The sequence below is a fragment of the Dermacentor variabilis genome, unplaced genomic scaffold (genome assembly GCF_050947875.1).
Source record: "Dermacentor variabilis isolate Ectoservices unplaced genomic scaffold, ASM5094787v1 scaffold_12, whole genome shotgun sequence".
NCBI lineage: Eukaryota > Metazoa > Arthropoda > Arachnida > Ixodida > Ixodidae > Dermacentor > Dermacentor variabilis.
The window spans coordinates 35052986-35077791 of NW_027460280.1; the positions used below are offsets into that span (position 1 = coordinate 35052986).

At 47.7% G+C, this 24806-nt stretch overlaps 1 protein-coding gene across 1 annotated transcript in view; it reads left to right on the plus strand.

Annotated features, from left to right (window-relative positions):
• The window catches only part of LOC142566232 (cell adhesion molecule Dscam1-like), a 706104-nt gene that overhangs the window by 592214 nt on the left and 89084 nt on the right, over positions 1–24806 (plus strand). Inside the window, exons 10-11 of the mRNA XM_075677073.1 lie at positions 13218–13499; positions 15903–16022. Of these exons, the coding sequence (XP_075533188.1) occupies positions 13218–13499; positions 15903–16022 (402 nt within the window). The remainder of the gene's footprint in view (positions 1–13217; positions 13500–15902; positions 16023–24806) is intronic.

The window sequence follows — 24806 nt, forward strand, 5'->3', positions numbered from 1 at the left end:
GACTGTCTCTGTCAGGTGCTTGGCTCGCGGCGCTTTCGAGGCAGCCTTTGTTTGCGCGACAGCGCGAGCCAACCTCCTTTATTTTGCTCACGGAGTCAAATCCGTTTTGAAGCAACTTTTCAGCAAGGTATCAGTAGCCCTTTCTAAGAAACACTGCGTGCTGGCGCCGAAGCAGCCGCGCTACACGAAAAGGAAGGATTTTAACAAACAAAAAGACCTCCACCACACGTGCTCGTTACGTCCCCATTTCTTCACCACCCCGCAGTGATGTCTTGTGACAATAGTCTCGACAAGTGTGCATGACGAATTTGCCTGGATCCCCGTACCTACAACTCGAAGGAGAAACTTTCTCGTTCTGCGCACGCGGCGCCGCGCGACCTTTTCGTGCCCGAATTTCCCACGACGTGCGTTGCCACCGCAAGGCACACACTCCAGCTACTTCGTTTCTTTGATCTGAGACATGGCGCGCTCAGACTTTCACGACGCGACGTGTTTCACGGCTGGGTGGTTTGACACCTGTCTGACACCGAATATTGCTTAAAATAGAACTCCACCCACTCTCTTCGCACGAGCTTTTGTTTGGTACCTGCCTCATTTCGAGAGTGGCGTAGCGCGAATAATGTGTGCATAAATATACCCTACCGAACAAATCTGCATTCTGTTGATCGTCGTAGCAAGCTGTATCATGTCGTTTTCGAACTTGCCGTATCGGTTTTGCGCAACGAATTAACTGGTTGCTTTAGGCTTAAAACTTAAAGTCAGGTAATTACTTCTGCATCAGGTGTACACCAACACGCTCAATAACTGTAGAATTCTATATATAACTTTGGACGTTGTGGAAGAGCATCGGGCGCATAAAGCTTCTATGTGCGCGTTCGCTAGCGATATACGAAGTAGCTCCTTCGCAGTTCTTCGCTGCATCAGGACTAACGAGCAGAGCTGCGCTAACCTTATTCTATATATATACGAAAAGCTCGTACGAAGTGTCTCAGGTATACAGGTGCCTTAATCCCGAAGAAGCGCGTGAGTGTAGATACACATTCGCAGTTTGCTACGGGACGTTGACACCGAATAGCATCACGTGACGCAGAAGTTGAAATAATTTTTCTATATTAGTCTTTGTGACTCCGTCTAAGATCTAAGCGGTCTCCTCTCTCATTTCTGTATCGTGCATTAAGGGCCACTATCCGTACATGCAAAGCAGAAAGTGAGACAGTAATTTGATGTTTTTTCAAGTTTAAATTGGTTGATTTCGCTGAAATTACCCGTTTTCCTCTCTGCGCCATCAGCTCCTGCTATTTAATCATGGGGTCGTCAGCGCACCTTGTGAACAGCTCATGAATCTGATTTGCAAGTCGAGGTTTGATCTTCGTGCATGCGTATGAAATGCATAAAGGAGCTGACACGGGAAAGCTTTCCGGGTGCAAACGTCGTCTTCATCTACTCCGTTTTGGTCTCTCGACCTCATTTGAGGACAAAATCTTTGTTATGCAAAGTAGTCACGTGGCGCTTACTTTCAAGCATACGACTTTTCGATTATCTTTTGTGTGGAGAATGGAGTTGAAGAAAGAGATCGCATCGGCACAGTTATGGAAATTACAAGTGAGCGCGCGCCGAGTTTCGAAGATTTATGGAAAGAGAGTGTGAGCCCGATGAAAATTCATCGAAGCCCAAACGTGACGAAACCAAATGCAATTTATTACACGGCAGTGACCTACCAATTCTCAAGAGAAGTATAACGCAAGCAAAATACTGAACTTGTTCGCATGCCAGTCTGGTTATACCAAACCCGCGAGGGATGCCAAGCACTGGGTGATTTGGTTCGAAGCTTCTAAGCGCCATCAAAAGTGCAACTTACCCTAACAAAAAAGACAAAAGACAACGTGCCCCATGACCCGTGTGTCTAATTATCCTGCGTGAAGATATGAGCATCTTATGTAAAAACCGCATGGAATTATCGGATATAAAAAGAATAATTCACGTATCTTTTTTTCTTCTTTTTTTAAGCAATGCAACAAAAAGGCACTTGCCATTCATCTGGGTCAATACACCAAAATTATGTAAATACTTTGGCAGACTAACTTTGGCAATACCTTGGCAAACCGACAAGAATGCCGGTTCTCTTACATATATACTGCACCTTCGCGGCTCATTCTCCCGATGAAGAGATACCGTACCGCTCGCGTCCGGCAAGCAGCAGTACCGCGCGATGTCTCTGTCATGTGACTGATATTTTAGCTTCCTCCTTTCATCGAAAGGCGGCGCACCGCGTTATTGCTGACAGCCAATAGAGAAAGGTAATATAACGCTTGTCCGAGAGTAGGTGGAGAAAGCGAGAAATTTCACTTAAATGTGGTGTAATTTTATAGGCACGCCACTTCACGTTAGTGTTAAGGCTACGTGATAAACGCATCGCGATATACTTCATTCGGGCCCTGGATAACTCAGTGCGCGGAATCATCATTGTTATAGCTAGCCTCAATGCATCAAAACGACCTCACCCGATACTCTGACGTCCCCAATCACGCCCACCTTACACATACGACTTCCTTAAACCCTGAACTTTGTATGGCTTTCGTCTTTCTAAGGTACACTTCTTTTTTCCTTAATTGGAGTCCACCATATGTCGGTCGCTCTGATAGACGACATAGTCCACTGTATCTGTTGCTTTTTGCTTCCGCTTGAATATCACAGGCCTGCGTGTGTTTCTATATCTATGCTGCTCCCTTTCTATGTGCTGACGTTATGCTCATCATTTTCTTCCTGATCTCTCCTTGCACTGTCCTTTGTTTCACTTCTGTCCTTTGACCGTCACGTTGGCCGGCGGCGTATTTACCTATGTCATGAAACACTTTAAACGCACGTTCGCTTAGCCTCAAACCAACGTGAGTCTCTCGTAGATGATGTGCTATACGCAGTCGCTTCTGTGCTCTGAATTCCCATTGTTTGCACCTCATTCGTCGAGCGCAATGCGCACTACAACATACCTTGCATCGCAGGATGCAAGCCTTGAAAGTCGACAGTCTCTATTCCGCGCGAAGCCCAAACATTCGCCAGCTTGAAGGGCTAGCCGCCTGCGAGACATAGCAAAGCCATCTGCATTTTTCGCGACCATTTCAAACGTAATAATTTTTGCAACACTCCACGACCCGGAATCACTGAAGCGAGTCTCCAGCCCTCAGCATGTGGTAGCCAGTTTACACAAACGCACGTTATACTCAAAACAGGGCACATAATCCCGATTGTGTCGTTGCGCCAAGTTTTCGGGAAACTAAACGTCGTGAGAAAATCACTTTCTCGTATTTAAAGGGTTTTATGTAACCGTAATACCACCATCTAATAACTTAACCCATTGTTCGGTTATTTGTGTCTCAAGATAAGCTTCACTGGGTTAAAACGTCCATTTAAACAACCCAAGAAGCGCAGTTTTTCAGCCAAATTATGGGCGTATGAAGCCGAACGATTTGCTCGTCGGGCACATTGGCGGTACATGTACACGGACGGTTAGGCACAACTGGCCATGCACGTGGAGAGAGCGAGATGGATCGATAATAGAACTAAGATATCCCACCAGTCAAGCGCGTTCTGCATGGCGCCGCGCTGAACCAGAAATCGAAGTGGTGTGAAGAGCCCGTCTGTGGCGGGGTTATTTTTCTGCTTATCTGCTAACGTGGCGGCATATTTCTCGTGGCCACAAGAAATGCAGCGACTACAGGGCGAGTCCATGAGACGTGGCGTGAGCCTCCGAGCGTTAAATGCGACGCTTATTCAAACTTCAGCGGTCAGTAAGCGCTGGTGCATGTTGCGCGCCAATGCAGTAGGCCACGCAGAGTTTGTGAGTAGTCGTTACACTGCAGACGGAACCCACAGCATAACCTTAATGAGGAGAATTATACTTTCCCCAAATACCCGGGAACGAAGAGGCCACCCGAATGTAGAGAATGTGTCTGTACTAAATGCGTGTCATGCCTTTGATAATGATGATGCCAGTGGTCTCCGTTCATCAGCTGAATCGAGTGCACAAAAAAAAAAATTATTCGCCGTGTCTGCGACATCGCACTTCCATGTAATGCTATTCGAGGGCACCTTTAGTTTGAATGGCCTTGGCGCGCTTTCGCCTCCACACCCATGCGCCTAGGAGGCTATAGCATTAAATTGCACTTTGGACTCCAAACAAGCGACATGTGGGATGTCATTCTTCTTTCTGTTCACATGCCATGAATGGTAGAACGTCGCGTAGACATGAGCTTTGAAAATACTCAGCTAAAAGTTACCCGTCATATAATCGCCAATTCTCAAGCCAAATGAGTGAACAACAATAAGGTGGGTCCTATGCGCCATGGGTTTTATGGGTCAATGAAGCTATCCCCGTTACTTGACAATATCGCCCAGGGTCTGTGAAGTAAGCCGGCGCGAGGAGGTTAGACGCTTCCTTCACGCAGCTGTCGATCCCAACGTAAAAACGTTTCTACAACCTGTTGGTGCTCCGCGGCTAGCTTGTATAGTGGCCGCAACATTCGATCAATGCAACGAACAAAGCGCCAACCTCACACAAAGTTTTGCGCGCTGGGTGGATTCGTTTCGTGGTCAGTTTCCAGGATGGTGCCGTGGATATACAAAGAACACAAACACACGCTGGATCAGCTTTGTCGTTTACGTGTAGCTAATTTTTACCTTTGGGTCGATTATTCTTCGACACATTGCAGACGAGATGGCATGGTTTTTTGCATACCGCAGCTTCACACGCCTTCTTCGACAGGCCTGCACATGTGTTACTCTGGGTTTCTAAAAGACATCAATGAAATGAAGCAATGACCTCACCTAACGCTCTCTATTGCTCAGTCGTTCCGTGGTGATTTCGTTGCTTTTGCTCGGGGGTCTTCCTGCAGTCGAAGACAAATGCATACACTTGGTAGCGTGTTAAGTTGCACATGCATAAAGAAAAAAAAAATGTCCGCAGCTTCGGCATTGGCAATTGCTTATATTCCGATGCCCGCAATGGTGCCGTGCCCTCGGTGAATATTATTTATTTCTATAGCTGGAATAAAGGGGGGGAACGGGAGGGGGGGTGCTGGAGAAATACGGGGGCGGAGAAGCCACGGCGACGTCATCCAGTCATTTATTCCGCCACAGAGCAGACCGATCTGGGAGGTCGTAGACGTTGCACGGACGGCGTACACCGAGCGAGGCACAGATCGAACAACTCCGGACGCGCTGTCACCTGGTCAGAACTCATGAATGATTCAGCCGGCGCTGTATACGTTGCTTACTGTTATCAGCCGAGAACAGAAAATGCATGCCTTGTTTGCCAAAAAGCACTATACAAGAACTACCCTTCCACCTTGCTTCCTTACACGATCGATGTAATGCTGCTGTCCTTAGCGCTGGCGGATTTGTTTTGTGTCTTTCGCATGTATGTTTGTCGCGAGAGTAGGTGCGTGTGACGGAAGAACGTGGCACTTTACCTCGCTTGTTTTACTGGTATGCGGTATTCGATCATGGCACTTGTAAAGCGTGTGGTACCGCATAGACTCCCTTTCCTAAGGGTTTTTTTTTTGCAAGAGCAGTAACCAATACTTCGTACCCCGGCTAATTCCGGAAAATTCTGCGTCTTGTGCTTTACCTGTGCCTCATATTGGCGTTCTTCTGCCTGTCACATACTGCCGACCCTCCCGCTAACAAACCTAGCTTCCCCAAATAGATTCAACATTCAAAACCACTTTCACCATACTCCAAAAGCAAACCCTTATTGAAACACTCATGACATTATTATTCCTTCTACCTGTCTAAGGCAAAATACGCAAACCTTTTCGGTCGTGAGTGGTCTTTGCCATTCGCTTCTACCATCGCTAATAACATGCCAACATCTAGATTAACTGGCATCTAGCTGCTCTCTTAAGAACAGCTCCAGAGTAAGACAAGTTTGTGCGTGATTGCACGCGTGTGTGTGCGCGCGTGTGTGTTTGTGTGTGTGTGTGTGCGTGGGTGTGCGGGCGTGGGTGTTTGTGTGTATGTGTGTGTGAGAGAGAGAGATAGCACATACTGCATTGCAGCAGTCATTTTTACGTGTAGAGACATGTTGCAAATAGAGAGATTGTATATTATAGTGAACCACGACAATCTGCGAGACTTCCCGAATCGCGTATTTCGTTTTATTTTCTTCAACATGGTGTCACGATGCTTTCCCTCACACATCGACAGATTCAATGCATGCACATTACCTGCGCGCTACACTTAGATGTTATTGCGATCCAAATTAGCTGCCCTTTCGCAGCAGGAGTTCTTACACACTACGATGTTCAGGCATGTGGTCATTTTGTTGCTTAACTCCACCCGAACACTAACGTGTAACGAAATTTGAACTCATACAGTCCCTCAACATGATAATGAGGAGTACTTCTAGCAGTTGTCGTTACATGAATTTTACCATGTGGGATGGCAGGTGTTGTTTGTTTATGGTACGGATACATCTTTACTGCGTTTTCTACTTTAGCTCGGCGAACTCCGATTACACCTATTCAAATACATGTGCTTCTATGAGACAACTGCTTGACCGATTTACGTATTATTTACTTGACCGATTATTTTAGTATTTAAGAGAGAAAGGTCATTTATAGCGACTCTATAAAACGTACTTTTGATTTACGACGTCGAATTTTTTTACAAGAAATTGCCGGTAATTCGTATGTTAAAAAAATACTAGCACGAAATTTAAAAATGCTTAACTCTGCACCAAAAACAAATATCGCAATTTTGTAAGATGCGTCCGTTTAAAGAGGAGACGTTTCAGGTATGAATTGACAGCTTACGTGAAATTGTTTCAATGCTTGTGCTGCGAAAGCCTTACAGATTTGTGGTATATGCCAGAGCGGTGTATAATCCATAAAATTTGTCCGTTTTAGACGTACCATAACATGCACTTAATAAAATTGGCATAGCGTCTTCCGTTGCTGAGTTACAGAGTTCTAAAATTGATAGTTGAGTTCCTTGAAATTTGCACTTTTCCTTTCTCTTTATGTATCGCAGGAATTCAAACTGCCTTCTTTATAGAGTTACTAATCTTAAATTTTCCTTTTAAACGCGAGCGTATTCATTAAAAACCGGTGAAGTTGTTGAGAGAAAATATTTCTCTGTTCCACGTATTTAGATAAGAGCTCCTGAGCTAATTATTCCTCTTAATATACTGCAGTTCAATATATCATGTTATCGTTTACATAAAGAGCCATTCGGAACACTCATGTTTAGTGTCATTATGTTAGCCTAGTACTCGAAAAATTACGCATGTTAATAGAAACAGAGCTAACCAACAAGACGGTAAAAGATGAATGCGGCATGCAGGATTAACAAGGCGCGCTGTGAAGGTTACAGCACAGAAAAGAGCCCTTGGAACTAGAAATTACATTTCCGAGAATAGTGAAATGGTCAAGTTAAGGCTGGTTCATTATAAGCAATAGCACTAAAAACTAAGCTGGTGATAAACACGTGTACGACTGGAAAAAGGCAATGTCTCTGAAGCGCTATAAATAAGGGAAATAAAAACGGGATACGGATCTAACGGGCTCTACGAGAAAGTTCCACACTTGATCCGCTTATTGTTCTTGCGGACGAAGAGAGGAATACGGAGCTCTCTAGACAGCGCTCCGGACACCTACACTGCACGCCATTGCTCTTTCGCATGGCGTCTGCTGCAATGGCGGCCGCAATTTTGCCGTCTGTCGGTCAAACAGCTTAGAAGTGGGAGACCGGATGCGAAATATGGAGGGTGTATTTCGTTCCCAGGACGTGCCGTGGGCTGGGAAAAAATAAAAAGGAGGGACATAAAGACGGGAACGGGGTGTCTGCGTGCGCGGGGGTAAGAAAGGGGGGGGGGGGAATCAGAATCAGCGCCGAATAAAACGACAGCTGAGCCGGCGCAATCGAACCCTCTGGACGGCCGCTCCAGCGGCATGGCTCCCCTGTTCTGCATACGGCGACGTCGTGGTCAAATAGCACCGGCCGGTGACAGCAGGACCACGAGAACGGTGCTGCCAGGCTAGACCCATGGATCGGTGGCCCGAGAGGGGGCATAAAAAAAGAAGTTTGAGAGTCGAATGGTATAGTGCTGGCGCCGGCCATGCGGGCGGTACTGCGCAGGCCGCGAAGAGGATCTCATATCGAAATGGAATCGTCGAGGTGTTGGTTGTCCGACGCGTGGCGCTGCCAATCTTGTGCGCCGGCTCCGGGGGAGGTGAGAGGGTGCGCTGCATGAGGTTCCACTGCTTGGCCACGCTTCGTCGTCGACGGCGGCGGCGGCGACGGCGGTCGTGCATAATTTATGAGAGGTCTCCCGATTATCGGGAGATCGAATTGAGGCCCCGTGTGCCGCTTCGTTTTCTTCACGTGTGTTGTGGATTCCCATGCAGCAGCCGCTGCGCGCCCGGCTTGGCGGCCTGGGTCGATATGGAGATCGGGCGCGCGCGTTCGGCGCGGAGGCTACTCAGGGCAGCGCTCGCCGCGGTGCCGAAACGTTCGGCACCGCGGGCGAGCGCTGCGGAGAACATCCACATTAGTGGGTGGGCGCGCGGGTCGTCCGAAAGCGGCGCGTCCTGGTCGAAAGAAAAGAGACGGGGGCGCATACGTTAGCCCTCGTTTCCAGTCTTTCAATCATACTGCAGTTCACTGTGTAGATTACGCTATATTTTCCGGAAGCACTCACCTAAAATAATTTTTGCCCTATAAGACCGCTCAGTGTTGTCCATGCGCCCTGCCCCTTTCTCACCCACCAAACTATAGAATTTAGAAATTAATTAAATGTTAGACGTAGAAGAGGGCGGGGACGCTGCACATATTAATCCAGAACTATTATTATTATTATTATTATTATTATTATTATTATTATTATTATTATTATTATTATTATTATTATTATTATTATTATTATTATTATTATTATTATTATTATACATTTTTATTAAGTATGACAAACAATACACCATTACGTTATTTCATAAGGAAAGGTAAAACGTGTCTTTTGCAGCAATGTATCAAGACAAAAAGACAGAAGGTAGAAAAAGAAAACGTTTCTTCAGGAATCCACTTTGCTAGAGTTACAAAACAGTTTTATATATGTTTCATACCATGCCACAACAAAAGTGTTACGCACTTTAATCCGTAGCACTGGAAGCAGGCTGACGCACGCGTGGCCCAAATGGTCTCCCGCGCGACCACACCTTGGATGACCTCGGAAAAATGCTTGCCAAGAAACGGGAAGCGGAGCCGAGGGGCCCGATTTTTTCTTAACCACAACCGTATGAATACATCAGAAAATGAGGCGAATGAAAGCATACGGAAAGCTGTGTGTAGCTCTAAGTGTAGAAATCGTAAAATAATAAGAATTGAAAGAGAGCGAAAGCAAAACTTGCCGTCGGTGGGAGCTGAACTCGCAGCCTCTGTACTAGGCGTGCGCTGCACTACCAATTGTGCTACGGCGGCGGCCGTTTCCACGTCCCCATCCTTGGGTAAATATGTACGTGTACAAGATCTAACCCAGATAGCGTTAGCCAGCGCCACGCTTGGCCATGGTTGTGGATGCGGAACGTCCTTTTCACTGACGGTGTCACGTAGCCCGCGAACTTCTTTTTACGAGTCGGCGGCTCACCTATAAACCCTCGCACGCTACCTGAAGGTATCAATCTTGCCGGATTTGAGACCCTCGCTATGCTGAGAAACAGCTAGCAGGTGTCTTGCAAGGTTGCGTTATCCACAGATTACAGCATAACCGAAAGTTTTGGGTACTCATATCGCTTACAGGTGCTTCCAAAGTAGAGCGAGTTTACTCCAGTACTTTCGGATGCTCCTGTCTTCATCAAACCCCATCGTGTGCATACTGTTAACAGCATAACAATAAATCATTGAGAAACAGTCGATGTGGAATGCACTGCGAACGGCACGCAGGCAACAAGCAACACAACACAGTGGTCGCAAAACTAGCGGTGTGCTCTGCAAGGAACCGGTGACTCCTGTGACTAGCTGCGTGTTTTGCGTAAATGTGTAGCTAATTTTGAGCAACTGCCAAATCTGTTCACTTATATTATGGGCGTGTGCGGAGACAACATATGTTGTTATTTTAGCACTGCTAAAGGAAACATCACCTTAAGTATTTCGACGTAGAGGTGTTTATAAGTACGTGGCATCTTCCTGTCACACTCAAACGGTCTTCTTTTTTTCTGCGTGCACAAAGTCCCTTTCTCTTCCAGCTCGGCAGTGTACACCTGCATGATAAGCACTTTTTAGACCATAATACGGTGGATGATTAACACCCTCGGCAAGCCCCCTTGGAACCTATTCGTGTGATGCAATTGTGCGTTACAGATGGCAAACATTTCGTTGCAGCACTTGGACGTTGCATTTCGGCGGACACTTTGAAAATTAATATCTCGGAGCTGTCTAAAGGATTCGCTCCAAGTGGATACGCCTGGCGAACTCACCTATATACTGTAATTCCTAGATTGAAATATGTGTCATAAAGTAATTAATTAAAATGTTAATTAGCGTAATTACGTTAATAATCAAATTGAACATTTCGATTTCTCGTAGAAGTAATGGCCGCCTCATGGAGTAATTTAGATAAAGGATTAGAATTGTGCTTTCTGCCATCGGCGATGTTTAAAAAATGTGGCGCAGGTAAAAAAGAAACACCCTGTATATACTGTCTACAGACAGACGCACTTAACAATCCTGTTTGCTTCGATCTATGATACTACACTGACTGAGATGAGATTGTTTGCAGGAATTCGATTGACATTAGTCGGCAGGAAGTGTGACTTCACAGGCGGTCTGATATACATTCTTTAGAGCCTTCAGAAGGGAAAAATAAGTGGCTTTAGGCTTTCTCTAAACTCAATTGCTCTTCTTTTTTTTTTTTCAGGAATTGTCGCTTCAGTCATTATAAATTTCTACCAGAAGGTCCGCTTGAATATTTTACCACCGCTCAAGCAGGACCAAATTAAATTTCTGATGCATCGTGGTCTCATAACTAGAGTGGAGGCAACTGCCCCCCCCCCCCCTTTTCACTGCGTAACTTCGAACCTATAGCCACGTTATGGAAGGCCGTCGCGCGCACACACACTTCGGCATAACCGACGAGATACGGCGGCGCGTGTTTTGAAAGGTTTCCACTGTCTTTTTTTGTGCAGGCTACGAGCCAAACATTCCACTCCTAACATATGCCATTCGAATATTTGAATTTGCCGAACGCGAATATTCAATCAATTTAGCCTTTTGTTGTATCACACGGACGCTACTGCGGAGCGAACGGAAAATATTGATATCGGGCAGAACATGAGAAACTACTTCAATTTTGTCAGCAGGGGACACGTCACCGGGCGATCACAAAACGCCAACAATATACAGGCAACAACCTTATATTTACGGAGAGTGCATGCTCTTCCGCGCAAAAAAAAAGAAAGAAATTTGTGTAAGTAATGCCAAACTTTCGTGTCAGAAACGTAAAATTTAAACAAGATCGGAAAGTTAGAGGATCAAAGCAAGTTGAACATGATTTGTTTGTTTGCTCTTGGTTCTAAATGCACCGACAGAGATTGAAGATCGCCCTGATTTTTGCGATCGTGCGATTGCGCTTGTTTATAGTACTCATACCGACTATCACATTACCCACGTACAATCGCACTGACAATCTCGCTGATAACGCAAATGTTTTCTTTCGATAATTGGCATCCCAGAAAAATGTTCTAAAATGTTTATGTTCTTTGTTGTAGTGAATTCGGCTTGTCAATCAATCAACTTTGTTGTATATTTCGGCGTGTAGATGCTGTACAGCATGGCAAAGCGTAAACTTTGGTCCTGACATAATTGCAGTCGGTTATGCTGCAGTCTTCTAAGTTTGTCCCCTTGGCACAGTAAGCGACTAGTTGTCTGTGTGCAGTTGAAGGCAGTAAAGGGCAACACGGCGCCGATCCGAATAACATGGGCAGGAAAACATTTGATGAGCATGACTGGTGCATACAAACAAGTGCGAAATTAACAAGTTTTTTTTTCTTACTCCTAGGCACTAATACATTACGCAAACAGAGTAAATATTTTGACTGCAAACTTGGCAGAGTCAGAGGAAATTCGTGACCTCACCGCTTTTGTTCCACCCGTCCTATATTATATATATATTTCGCGTCTGGCGATTATAGAGGCAAGCACTGCACGCCTGCTGAAGCCTTTCCGCGTGGCATTTGTGTGACGACAATTAAGAGGACGGGAGAGTTAACGACGTTGCTTGCCAGCAGCACGACTCGCCGGAGGCGGACGGAACGGGTACCGCCGTACAGACTTTTGTAACGAACGCTACGCGCTGGGCGCGGCTGCCGTGCGCTCGAACCTTTGCTGCTGCCGTGTTTCGGAGCATGAAATGACGCCGAACAAAACTAGAACATTCGCGGCATCATCCTGTCACCCCTCTCTGTGGCTTTAAAAGCGGTGTGACGGGCTTCTCACGCTGTGTGTTTTTTTTTTTTTTTTTTTTTACACTTGTCGCCGCTGGAGATGTTGTGCGCTGCAGAACGGCACTGCCTTGTTTCCTCGGCATACCGGGACGCCACCTCCTGCATAAGACTGCGACGGGGGCAGTGTTGTCACTACTTGCTCAGAAGTTTAAACCTGTAGATTGCTTGGGTCATTTTCTTTTCTGGACGTTCGGAGGTGATGTACGTTCCTGACAGGTTGCGCCGCACCTATTGTCCCGCACTGCCTTATAGGTAGAAAAAGTTGACTCGGGAGGTTCACGCCATCCGCATTGTCCCGATGGCACTGTGTGTTCAGCTGCTTTCGTCCTACTGAACTTCACCGACGCCCGCATACGACTCACCGCAGTCAAGTCGCAACTATTCCTGTTCCGCACAAATAAAAACAGCAAGGCAGATAAACATTACCAAATGCCGTCTCTAGAGAAATTATCAGCATTGGTAAGCTGCTTATACAGTAAAACTTGGATCGGCAACGCGTCGTCTTACACCGCGTTAACTCAATCACATGTTGCCATTAACCCTCAATCAAGACACTACTCGGCGAGCAATTCTGGTATGTAGGGCTGCGAATAACGGCTGCACCACTAAGTACGTGACCGCTAACTTCAAAGTTGCTTTAATCATTAAGTTGCGCCTTTCTTTTCTTTTTTTTCGTCAAGGCTGGACCGCCAGCGCTGACGCTGTGTCGTAACTGCGCGCATGCAGCTGCTCCGGTGATCAGCCCGTTCTCGTTCCCCGAGCGGCTGCAGGAGGGGATGCGCAGCTCCGCCACGTGCACTCTGCTGGACGGCGATCCACCGGTCACCATGGGCTGGCTCAAGGACGGGCGGCCCGACCTGGGGCCCGACGTGCAGGTGGTGCCCATCAGCGACTTCGTCTCCAACCTCATCATCGACAAGGTGGCGCGCCACCACTCGGGCGACTACACCTGCACGGCGGCGAACGCCGCTGCCTCCACGAACCACACGGCGCACATGTTTGTCAGGGGTAAGCGAGTCGGCGGCGCATATTCTGGCCAGTGCGCGGGTGTTACAGCGTCTCCTAACACGCCGCGATTTTCTTTTTTTGCCCCCTTTTTGTGCCACTTGCTCTCTGTCCCGTTCCTCCTTCGCGAAGGAACTTAATGCGCTACCCTGCCATCGAGATCGCTGCCAAAATAGTAGTTCTCTCCCTCATTTTGTTCCGTTTCCATGCCTGTCGATTAAGGTAGGTCAGACAAGGGTAGTACACGACGCCTCGTGTATCCCCGGGACGTCAGTGTCTTCATGTAACGCAGAAATATATGCGCGTAAATATTCGGGGGAAAAAATAATAATAAACAAAGGACTAGCGATTCCTGGGGTTATAATAAAATGAATTGCATAAGTACTGGATGCGTAAATCTTTCGGTATAACCAATTGCAAATATTAGATAAGCAATTCTGTCCTTACAGAGTTGTAAATTACAACCCACAGAAAAGAACCAGCGTGAAAACATACGATTAGCTTGTCTGCAAGCTGCTGCATCGACCCAACATGACGTCCGCGCCCCTCCCGCGTTCGAAAAAGAATCGCCGAGCAGGAATGAAAGGAAAAAATAAAAGTTGTACACTATAAAATCTGCTGATATGTCACTCGCACATGTAGTGTCAAACACGTGTCTTCTATAGGAAGAAACATCCTGGATAGCTTGCTACGCATTGTTAGAGTCACCTAGGGCCATACTTATGTAGAAAAGGTGGATTTTCTTGTTTTGTCCGCATTTGTTTCCTTTTCTCGTCTTCGTTTCAAATTTAACACTTGTGCCCGTTGCGCCAAATTTATCTTGAGAATAACGCGGAATGACAAGGAACTCGCACTCACCGAGCAGCTTTTTTTTTTTTTTTGTTGTTGTTAGGGTGAAGGCTGTCTAACGCAATGTCACGAAAGAAACAATCGCTGCGAACGAAACGAGGGCACACGCGCGCGCGGGTAAGAAACAGCAAAGAAATCCAGGGGGGAGGGGGGGGGGGCACGCAAGGAGCCGCACGCCACGGCATCAAACATTCATTGCGCGGCAGCTCTGTTCTTACACGCCCACCCCGCGCCTTGTCCTTTCACTTCTCCTCCCGTACCCCTTCCAAAGTTTGCGCGCCACAGCGCGAAGATGTTTGGCCGCTACACACGCTCGCCGTTGTCGCGTCGACAGTCAGTTCCGGAGTGATGCTCCTCCGTCATCCTCGTCAAAGCAAGCGAGGCGCAGAGCGAGCGAGCGAGTGCGAGCTGCCCGCTCTGCCTTGCGCAAACAACGGCGCGCGCTCAAGTTTCATCTCAGAGTGCCGCACGAAGTGTGCGGACATTCTTTTATTTTGCCCTATGCGCATAGAGCGCTGACGAGAAAGGAGAAAAAAAAAATTTTTTCGAGGAATGCGCCTGTCCGGGCTCCGTTTGCCTTTCTCGACTGCGACAACTGTTGTTTTGTCACGTCTTTTTCTTCGTGTGTGTTCTTTTCTTTCTCGTGCCCAAGTATCATTTCCAGTGCTGGAAAAAGCACCTCCAAGACCGACCGGCATCTCTATAGCGTACGTGGCGTGACTTTTCGCATAGTGAATTTTAGCGAACCGCTTCACACACGATGAACCAATGAAATCATATTTTTCTGCTTCAGTTATTGTTCCATTTCTAACTAACTGTACATTGAGGCCTGTAGTCGCAAAAATTATTTTGATTAAGAGCATTTGCTCATTCATTGGTCTCTGGGCATCCGCCACTTGGGAAGGCGATAAGCAAGCACCAGACAATCGCCTCGGCCACGACAATTCGTCAATAGCACTTAAGACAGCGAAGCTTTGTGAATATGCGCACTGACTAAAAATTGAACCTGCATTTCTCGACTATACTTACTCTGCAATGACATCTCCATCAAGTACCGTAATGAGGGCTAGTAAGCTGACAACTAATTTCAATATCCACGTGTACGCGCACTAAATATTTGTTGATTGGCAATGATCATATTTCGGTATAGTCCCAGCCGATCACCCTTTACTATGGTTTGGTTTCCTTCATGGTTCTCCATTGCACGTTACCGTTTCGTTACCATGTGTGTGTGTGTGTGTGTGTGTGCGTGCGCGTGTGCGTGTGCTTGTGCGTGTGCGTGTGTGTGTGTGTGTGTGTGTGTGTGTGTGTGTGTGTGTGTGTGTGTGTGTGTGTGTGTGTGTGTGCGCGCGCGCGCGCGCGCGCGTGTGTGCGCGTGTGTGCGCGTGTGTGCGCGTGTGTGCGCGTGTGTGCGCGTGTGTGCGTGCGTGTGTGCGTGTGTGCGTGTGTGTGTGTGTGTGTGTTTTGTGCGGGTGACATTGAACTACATAGCCTGGCTAAGATCAGTCATCGTGTTGCATAGCATGCTTAGATGAATTCGTTGTCCCGCATTCGCAGCTCTTCCACGCTGGACGATACGGCCCACGGACATGTCGACCGTTGTGGGCTCCTCTGTGACATTCGACTGCCAAGCCGAGGGCGAGCCGCATCCCGTTGTGCGATGGAAGTATGCCGTTGGTAAGTACTCACAAAACACCTGTCACCAATATGTCACCCGTGTGCAGTGGAAAAGGGGCGAGTGCGGGCTGACGAAACTAGTCGTTATTAGTACAATATTATATTTAACTAGTTGATGTTAAGGGCGCACATGCATCCGTCTAGAATGGGTGCATGGAGTACTCGTGCCGCCTGAGCTATTATTAGAGACCCAGTTTTTTTATTTGAGGACATACAGAAAGCACCAAGACGGACCAAGACGCTACTGCCAACTAACGTATTAAGCGGTAAGCGGCCTTCAGGACACGTAAATTTTGTATCTTCGGAAAGCCTCGCCGTCGCGTCGAGATGCCGCAGTTTTGTTGGCGACGGCGAAGTAGAAGCCACGGACGCTGACGCATCACCTGCCTATGTCGGTTGCGAGTACTTCGTGCCACAGGGATAAAGCTGACTCATCTGTCACAACTAAAGGCTCCTTGCGACGACAGTGATCGCGCCAAACTTGCGAGTTCATTTACACTGGCGACAGTCAATGTCAGGGCGACCTACTTTCGCAGTCATTCGTTCTGGTGTTGCCGTAGGCTTTCTTTTGAACGCAGATATATGTGATTTCGACGGAGTAGTTCATCAAAAAAATTATATTATGGGGTTTTTTTCGTGTCAAAACCACTTTATGATTATGAGGCATGCTGTAGTGGAAGACTCCGAAAATTTCGACCACTTGAGGTTCTTTAACGTGCAACTAAATCTAAGTACACGGGTGTTTTCACCCCCATCGAAATGCGGCCGCCGTGGCCGGGATTCAATCCCGCGACCTCGTGCTCAGCAGCCCAACACCATAGCCACTGAGCAACCACGGCGGGTCAGCTCATCCAAGTATCTACATCAATGACGATGCTCTTCCACAGTTCTCTAGATCCGTTGCTGGCGCCCTGTTTGACTTTGTTCGAATGAGCCTGGTACTTCTCTGGAACACTCTTGTAGGAAAGCTGCCTTGACAAAGGCTCGCCTAACTAAAACCTCGGGACAAAAGTTAAAGCCAAACATCTGCACGCTTCTCTGATATTATTGCCATCACAGTCTTTTTTTTTTCAGCAAGAATCGACTGGCACGGTTCTCTCACTCTCTACTGCATCGCCACACTTTCCCTTACACGAAGCCTATACTAACTTACGCTATGTGTGGCATCCTAAGAGCTATGACGTCGTAGCGTGCTCCACTTATTCAACTTTAGAGTTGGCGTTATGCCTCTGTCTGCGGCCGTTCATTCTGACGGCCCTTCGCATTTGGCGCCGCACTTCGTTAGTGCAGCACCTCCAACCGCGTCAGGAAATGCGATGCGTCACAGACGGTATTCACGCGCAGTTGTCCTTGTCTGCAGCGGTAAGCTCAGTTAAGCGTGAACGCAAGAATGGCGGCCGCTGTTTACGCTGTCTGTGGAGAGTGCACAATCGCAAAGCAGCGGAATATCGTACAGCGCTGCGGGAACGCAAACCACCACTTCGCATTTATGTGCACCCAAACGTCCAAGACGGCACTGTCCAACTGTATAATTGGAACATGGCCAACCGAAAACATCGAGATCAATGATGCCTTCTTTCTGTGGTCATCGTAGTGGGTATCACTGACGGCATGCGTCAAATGCGTATGCAATTCCACAGCTTCAAACCCAAACAGCGTTTTTCTTTCTCTAATTCTCTTCTCTCGCCCTCTATAAAACAAGGTCGTTTGCTCAAGGTTAACTTATCAGAACCAAACCTTTGACTTCCTTATTATTATATTGATACATGCTGGTAAAGATGTGGCGCTACGTTCGCTGGTGCTGCAGCTTTTCAGGCATTAGTCAGGCACATCGCGTGAACAAAATGGCACCTCTGGCCCAAGAGTGTAGCGCGTACTTGGCAAAGATATGTGGAGCACCCCACGCGATGCCCTGCAACAGGACATAATAAAGTTACTCCGTATACAGTTCTGCGTGTATACCATGCTCAACTGTAGCACTAGATGAACAGAGAGGAAATGTACAGGTGGGGAGATTAAGGCAGAAAAGCGCCCCGCTGGCTGCCCTGCACAGGGAAACAAGAAAGTTAGAAAATGGACATTGCGCACTGCAGGCACTGGCGCAAGGAACAATGTTACGCGGTGACAGATGTTCTCACCGGTATTTCAATCTCAGGAAAGGGTATGAGTGCCTTTATTCCTCGTGAGCCAATTAATGGTCAAGTCGGCGCACCAGCATTGCTCGACGGACAGTGACCGATCGCTTAATTATCTTATTGCAATAGAAAGCCGTGTATGTTTACGCAACGGAACAGTAGCACATAAGATAGTTTGTAGTCTATCTGCAGACGCAAACATCCCGGGCAGCACTAACAGCCATTCCTTTGAAGTCTGAGTAGGATTTCGTGAAAGCAACTCTATCGTCTGCACAGGAGAGTTGCCTGTCAACAGTGCCCAGGGGCAGGTCGGCACTGTAGCGCATTGTTCAGGAAATGCAACGAGTTCCGCCTGATCGGGTTTGGACGTTCTATTTATTCAGTGTGACGTCTTAAAAAAAAGACAGAGCTACAAGCGTCTTCTCACTTGGAAAGCACTGAAGACACCGTCGTCCTGAAAAATGCCTCTAGAGCTGAATAGAATATTACATCGCTGATCGTATTTTCTAAGCCTGAAAGTATCCTGACGACACTATTCATCTCATTTTCCGTGTTTCAATCAGTAATAGTAGTATGGGGTGCTGCCTGCTATCGGAGTCACCTTTATCGCCTTTTGAGCTGCTCCTACCACTCCGCTCTGAAAATAATGCAGTAATACGTAAGACACATGGCAGAACATCTCACATGCGGTCCCCCTTAGTCTTAGCTGCATTTCATACCGCTGCAAGGCTGAGAATGGCTTCACCTCACTGCTGAAGCCATCGTTGCTTAACGTGCCAGAAGCCGGCAAGCACAAAATACAGTGCATTTCAGTGATGGGGCTGCTCGGTAATGACGGTGTGCCACCCACTCTTCAAGAGGAACAGGGGATAATAATTATACTTACTAATGTCGCTTATCCTTTTCGTTGCTCATCGCGCAGGGGTTCTTCGATAACAGTTAGTTAATTCTCAATGATTTTAATTCCCCAGGCATGAAGACGGTCCATGACTGCCCGATGCCTTGCATAACTGGACACGCTTCCAAAGCAGGGGCTCCGGCCTATTTCGGAGATCGCGCGTACAAACAACTCGGTGAATCCTATCCCTCGTTAGTTGACGCACTCTGGACCTTCCCCAGCGAGGAACGTTTTTACTCGTGGCGAGCAAGAGCGCCCTCTTTTTGTCTTTTCGCACTTCTCTCTTAAAAAGGAACCGTTTGCGCTCTGGCGCCCCTTGTTGATCACAGTGAAGTAAGCTCAGAAGTGGCGGCAACAAGGCGCGAGCACGAGATGAAATTTTCGGCTGGTGTTCTTAACGCTTTTTGATCGTAAAAGCTGTTTGTTTTTGTCCGGCTGATTTCGCTTATAACATGTCCAACACCGTGATTGGCTCAGACCGGCTGTTACGAACCGTTTCTGTGTAAGAAATTTTTTTTCCCTGAATACCGGGCCTTGGGCTTAAGAGTCGCTCTTTCTCTTTCCGAAAAAAGGCCCGATCGATACCGCCTCAGTGAATGCGGACGAAGCGGGGGACAACGCCTTTACTCCGAAGATGTGGGCTCTTCATTTTAGCTTTGGTTTCCTGCGGAGTAATACAAAGCTATGCATGAGCTGAGGCTGCCTCGTGAGCGACTCTCGTAATCTCCTCGAAACGGCCGCTGCCTTCAATTAGATGCCAGCAACGCGTAGGCAGATAAAGGCAACGCCTTGGTTATAGAAGCGCTCATTGTGCATACGCTCTTCCAATCTGCATACTTCTAGGCTCCAATTCAGTCTCCTTTTGTATGAAATAATCTCCTAATTAATACTCACCCGCCGTGGTGGCGTACGGGCTATGGGTTTGCGGGACTAAGCTCGAGGGCGCGGGATCGAATCCCGGCCGTGGCGGCCGCATTTCGATGAAGGTGAAATGTAAAAACGCATATGTACCGTGCATTGGATGCGCGTTAAAGAACCCCAGGTGGTCTAAATTAATCCGGAGTACCTCACTACAGCGTGCCTCATGATCAAATCGTCGTTTTGACACGTAAAATCCCATAATTTTTTTTAAAAATTAATACTCACGCACTGGAATCCGGTATGGGGCCGAGTTCATAAAGGTTTTCGTTCAGAAGTAGCGTTTCTCATTGGTCGGCCCCTTCTCTAATAGTGTGCTCGTTATCATGGTTGGCAGGTGCCTCGTATTACGAGCAGCCCTAGATTACTAACTGCTTTAAAAATGAGCTGCCGAAATTACGAAGCTCCCCTTCGTAAGAACTATTTGTGATTTGCATCAGCCTATAATATGTTCGCTATCGCTATTTGCCGTGCTGTTCTATTACTGGGGTAGGACTGGGGTACTGGGGTAGGACTGGGGTACTGGGGTATTACTGGGGTAGGGTATTACCGTGCATGGGGTAGGAACGGCTTTGCAAATGCGGACCATGATTCTATGCACCTACCGCCGCTTATCACTCGTGAGGTGATGCTGCTCTTGTGGCCGGCCAAATTTCGCCTCCAAATCACAGTGCAGTGCAAACGCTTGCGAAGTATGAACTATGCGAGCCTGTTGCAATCGTCGATTTTTATGCAGAAGGCACCACGCGTAGTGCGAGCTCCAGGAATCCATAATACAAGTTAGGGCCTCCGCTTCCGCCTCCTTAAAGCAAGGTGTCTTGGCACCGCATTGCCGCGATTCCAGAATCATGATTCTCTGAGCCTGGTTGCATCGTCTAGTCGTACCCAGGTATACAAATACGTCCACACCCAGATTAAGCCGAGCCAACAGGGACCAAATGGTTTCGACTACCACGGATCTCGTGTAAGGACAGGCCCAAGAGTTCGCGTCCAATTTTGACACCGATCTTTTATTTAATCGCCGCGTCATTCATTGATTTGCTCGATTGGCCGTCGATTAACTCAATACAATAATCTATTCGCGGAAATATTGAATTTTGCGTCTTATAGAGTAGTATAGCGAATGTCGCCATCTCGCGGTGCGCGTGAATAGGGAAAAAGTCAGCCCGAATGTCCAGAATTTCCCCGCGGACAAAGCGTTCTATGAGTGACGCTTACTCGGCTCATCAGTGGCACCTTTCGTATTACGCTATGCAGCACTGATGCGAAGAATTTGGAATCATAACCGACCGCAGATCACCGCGTGTACCGACACACGCCAAAATTCTCGATGCTTCCTCATGCTAGCGTATCAATCACGCGCTGGACGAAATGGATAATGAACACGCCATTACTTCGCGCACAGTTACTTCGCGGAGAACCACACTCCCTGCAGCGCACGCTTTCCCGTGCAGCACAGTCGCGATTGCGAGTCCCCCTCCCCCCTACCCGCTCACGACCTCAATTGCTTCACCGGCTGTTGTCGTGCCAAGTGCACGAGCACGGATGGCGTGACTCGAACAGTTTAGTCCAACCTATCACGCTAATGAACCGAGCCGTTCCGCGGAGGCTGCTCCCCCCTAGGCGACACTCGTGAATTATTAATTGCGGCAGACAATCTCCCTTCCTAATTTTACGCGCCCGCTTCCATGCGCTGCCGCCTCGAATTTTACCTTCTTCCACGGCTCGTTTCTTTCGCTCGGCTTTTTTTTTTTCTTTCCCCCCCCCCTGCATTTTGTCTCGTCTTTGTCACTACCTTACCATTCTTATTTTTTTTTTATTTCTTTCGCTTTAAGCCTGCAGCCTTTGTTTTTGGGGCTAACCGTGTTTTATATATTCATAAGTTTCGCCACTCTTCCGAAATCTCTTTCTCGCGTTTTTTTTTTTTCTTTTTTTGCTCGTCGCACCCCTACTACCCGAGGAGATAGGGGAAAAAAAGCGGCGGCGGGGGAAGGAGGGGAGGGGGGAGGACAAAGTATCTGCAGGGAGAAATAACAGAGAAAGCTCCCAGGGTCCCAGTGGCCATTCTTTCCCCCTTTCGTTTTGTCTCTTAATTGATTTCGTGTAATTACAACCGGCCCCCGAGCGTCTTCCCCGGTTTGTTATTGCATCCCAAGTGATTGTCGAAAAGGGCGTAGCGAACCGCATTAAGGCCCTGTTTTAATTAAGCCTTTATCGGCGCCCCAGAACCGCTCACGTCTTCTACGCTCCGGGAGAGTCTGCGCGCACGTGAGGGAGTGGGCACGAAGAAGGGGGGGAGGGGGAGGGGAAGGCGAGGGCGGGGATCGCAGATGGAAGGGTTAAGGAACGGGCTGCGCCAGCCCGGGAAATAATTCACCTCGCGTAGTTTTTTTTTCTCCTTCTTCCATCAATAAACACGTATTGGCGGTCGGATCTGAGATTCCGGTCACGCGTTCGACAGCTGCGCGTAGTCTACACAGCGCTGGTACCACCCGTTGGGTGCACGCGTCTGGTTTGCCTCCACCACCATCGCCTCATTTATGTTTTCCTTTTGCGAGGGCAAAGCTCTAGACTCGGTCGATCACAGCCGGCGGCAGCGGTCGGGCTTTCTGGCCTGTTGTCGGGACTAAACTTTGGCGCAACCTAGAAGGGTTTTCTTTTCTTTTTCTTCTTTTTTTGTCCGGCGGCTGCCGACGTTCTTATTCATTGGCCGCTCACTCTTCGGCGGCACGCTCTTGGCGCTCAAGCCGACAACACCGTCTCGGCTTCAGAGGCGGCCGGCCCTTGTTTCGGCTTCGCAGGGAGCGCTTTTCTCTCTTCCTCATGCCCATATGCCGCTCGCTGCAGCAGTGTGCACGTATCGCTATGCCTCCAACCACTTATTTTTTACTGTAAATTTTAAGACTAAATTGTTTGACACGTTCTTGGTTGCGCATTTATTTTTTCGCTTTAGCGTGACCGCAACATTTTTTTTTTCTGTTTTACTTCTGGGTTAACAGTACTTCAATCGTCCCCGTATGAATCACAAGGCTAACGCGACATTCGCATCGGCTGTTGGTCATTTACGGGCTCGCTTCAAGTTACTTGCCTAGTTACTTTCGAGCGTTATCCGCTTTCGGAGTGCCGACTTCCGTACCGTAAGCAAATGTGACTCCCAATAAACTGCAGCAATCGTTCGCAACAGTGGGTCACACGGTGGAATATTCAAATTACGGGATGTTGCGTTTGCACTTAAACGCAATCCAGACGTAAAGAATTATCTGTTTTTTGTTGTTGTTGTTGTGATTTTTCGCGTCAACACGAACACTATGGGTCCGTATTCACAAAGACGTTTAGACGCTAGAACTGCTCCTAAGAGCAGTTGCCGGTCAATCGTGATGTTGGGCATATCAAAAGCGATAGATGCGGGCCAATCAGAAACTGCGCTTGTGAACGAAAAAAATTTGCCAATTATGCGCCTCTTTGATAAGTGGTGTCCGCGACGGTCGCTTCGTTATCACGGTCATCGCTATCGGGAGTGGCGGGGGCCGGAACGTTGGCCAATGAGGAAACGCTCTTGTGTAAGGGAACTTTTGTGAATACGGACCCCGGCTACTATATGAAGAGCCTGCGGTTTCAAATTCAAAGCGGCAAGATCGAAGGTCTAAAACACTGAATAAAATAAAAAAGACTTTTTCAGGCTGGAGCACATACGCAGGCGGGTGCAACTGTGCCAGACAGAGGCAGGTGGCTTTACGTAGATTAAAAGGATGGCATTATGGCAGTAGCGTTAGTGGGTGACTAAGAAAAGGAAAGAGTGGTTTAACAAGGTATCAAATTAAGGCCGGTAAGATGTAAGGATTCTTTTCGCGACGATTCCACTCCTTTCCTATCATCCACCGTTCACGACCGGCCGATAGTAACAACGTAGGTGCTTTGGCAACCACTGGCGAAGCGTGAAAAAGTATGGTATTGGAATAGAATCGTCACATTATCCCAACCCAAGTGATCAAATGAAAAAAAGTGAGGTCATGCGATATAATGTCTGCTTTGCGTTTTATGATCAGACGCTGTTTTCAGTAAGTATCGAAAACGTCTAGGGCCAAACAATGAAATGTTCCTTACCTCAATAAGGAAGCCTTCATTGCGGTGAGGCCACCTTATGTCACTCTGAAAGCTTCCTTACTGAGGGACCCTCGGTGAAGGCTTCCTTGATGCTTCCTCAGCATGAAGGAATCTCCGAAGCTACCTTCATGCGTCCTCACGCCGCTCCTGGCCCTGAACGAGTGCTTCACCTCACTGCTTAGCTACGTGCCGCTTACTTGCTCATGCGCGCTGTCGCCCACCTGCGGAGAAGCGCGAGCACGGTACGTCTTTCCAGGCATCTTCGTTTCAGTTACGCGTGTGGCATGATAGCGTTGCTAGGCGTTGCACGACGCCGGCGTGCCAGCGTTGCTGGAGCACATCAAGTTTCGCACTGTGATGTGGTACTTTTTTGCGTTTAGTGAACAAAACTAGAAGAAAGCGTCCACGCATCTCTATATTAGTTCTTCAATTTAAAAATTGCGCGACGATACAACATTTCTTTATTGAATAATGGTGTTAGCGTAAAGCTTTTAGGCGATAATCTCGAACCCAGGTGTGCGGCAACCACTCCTTACGTGAGGACGGGCGAAGGGAGCTTTCAGAGTACGCTTGCTTCCTCCATCGGTCCTTCGCTCTAAGGACGCCTCACGTAAGGTTACGAAGCGCTCGAAGGAAAGGAACGTTTCATTGTCTGGGCCCTACACTTCTTATGCTGATAGTAAAACTTAAAATGCATAGTACAGAACAAAAATTAATTCGATTGCTTTA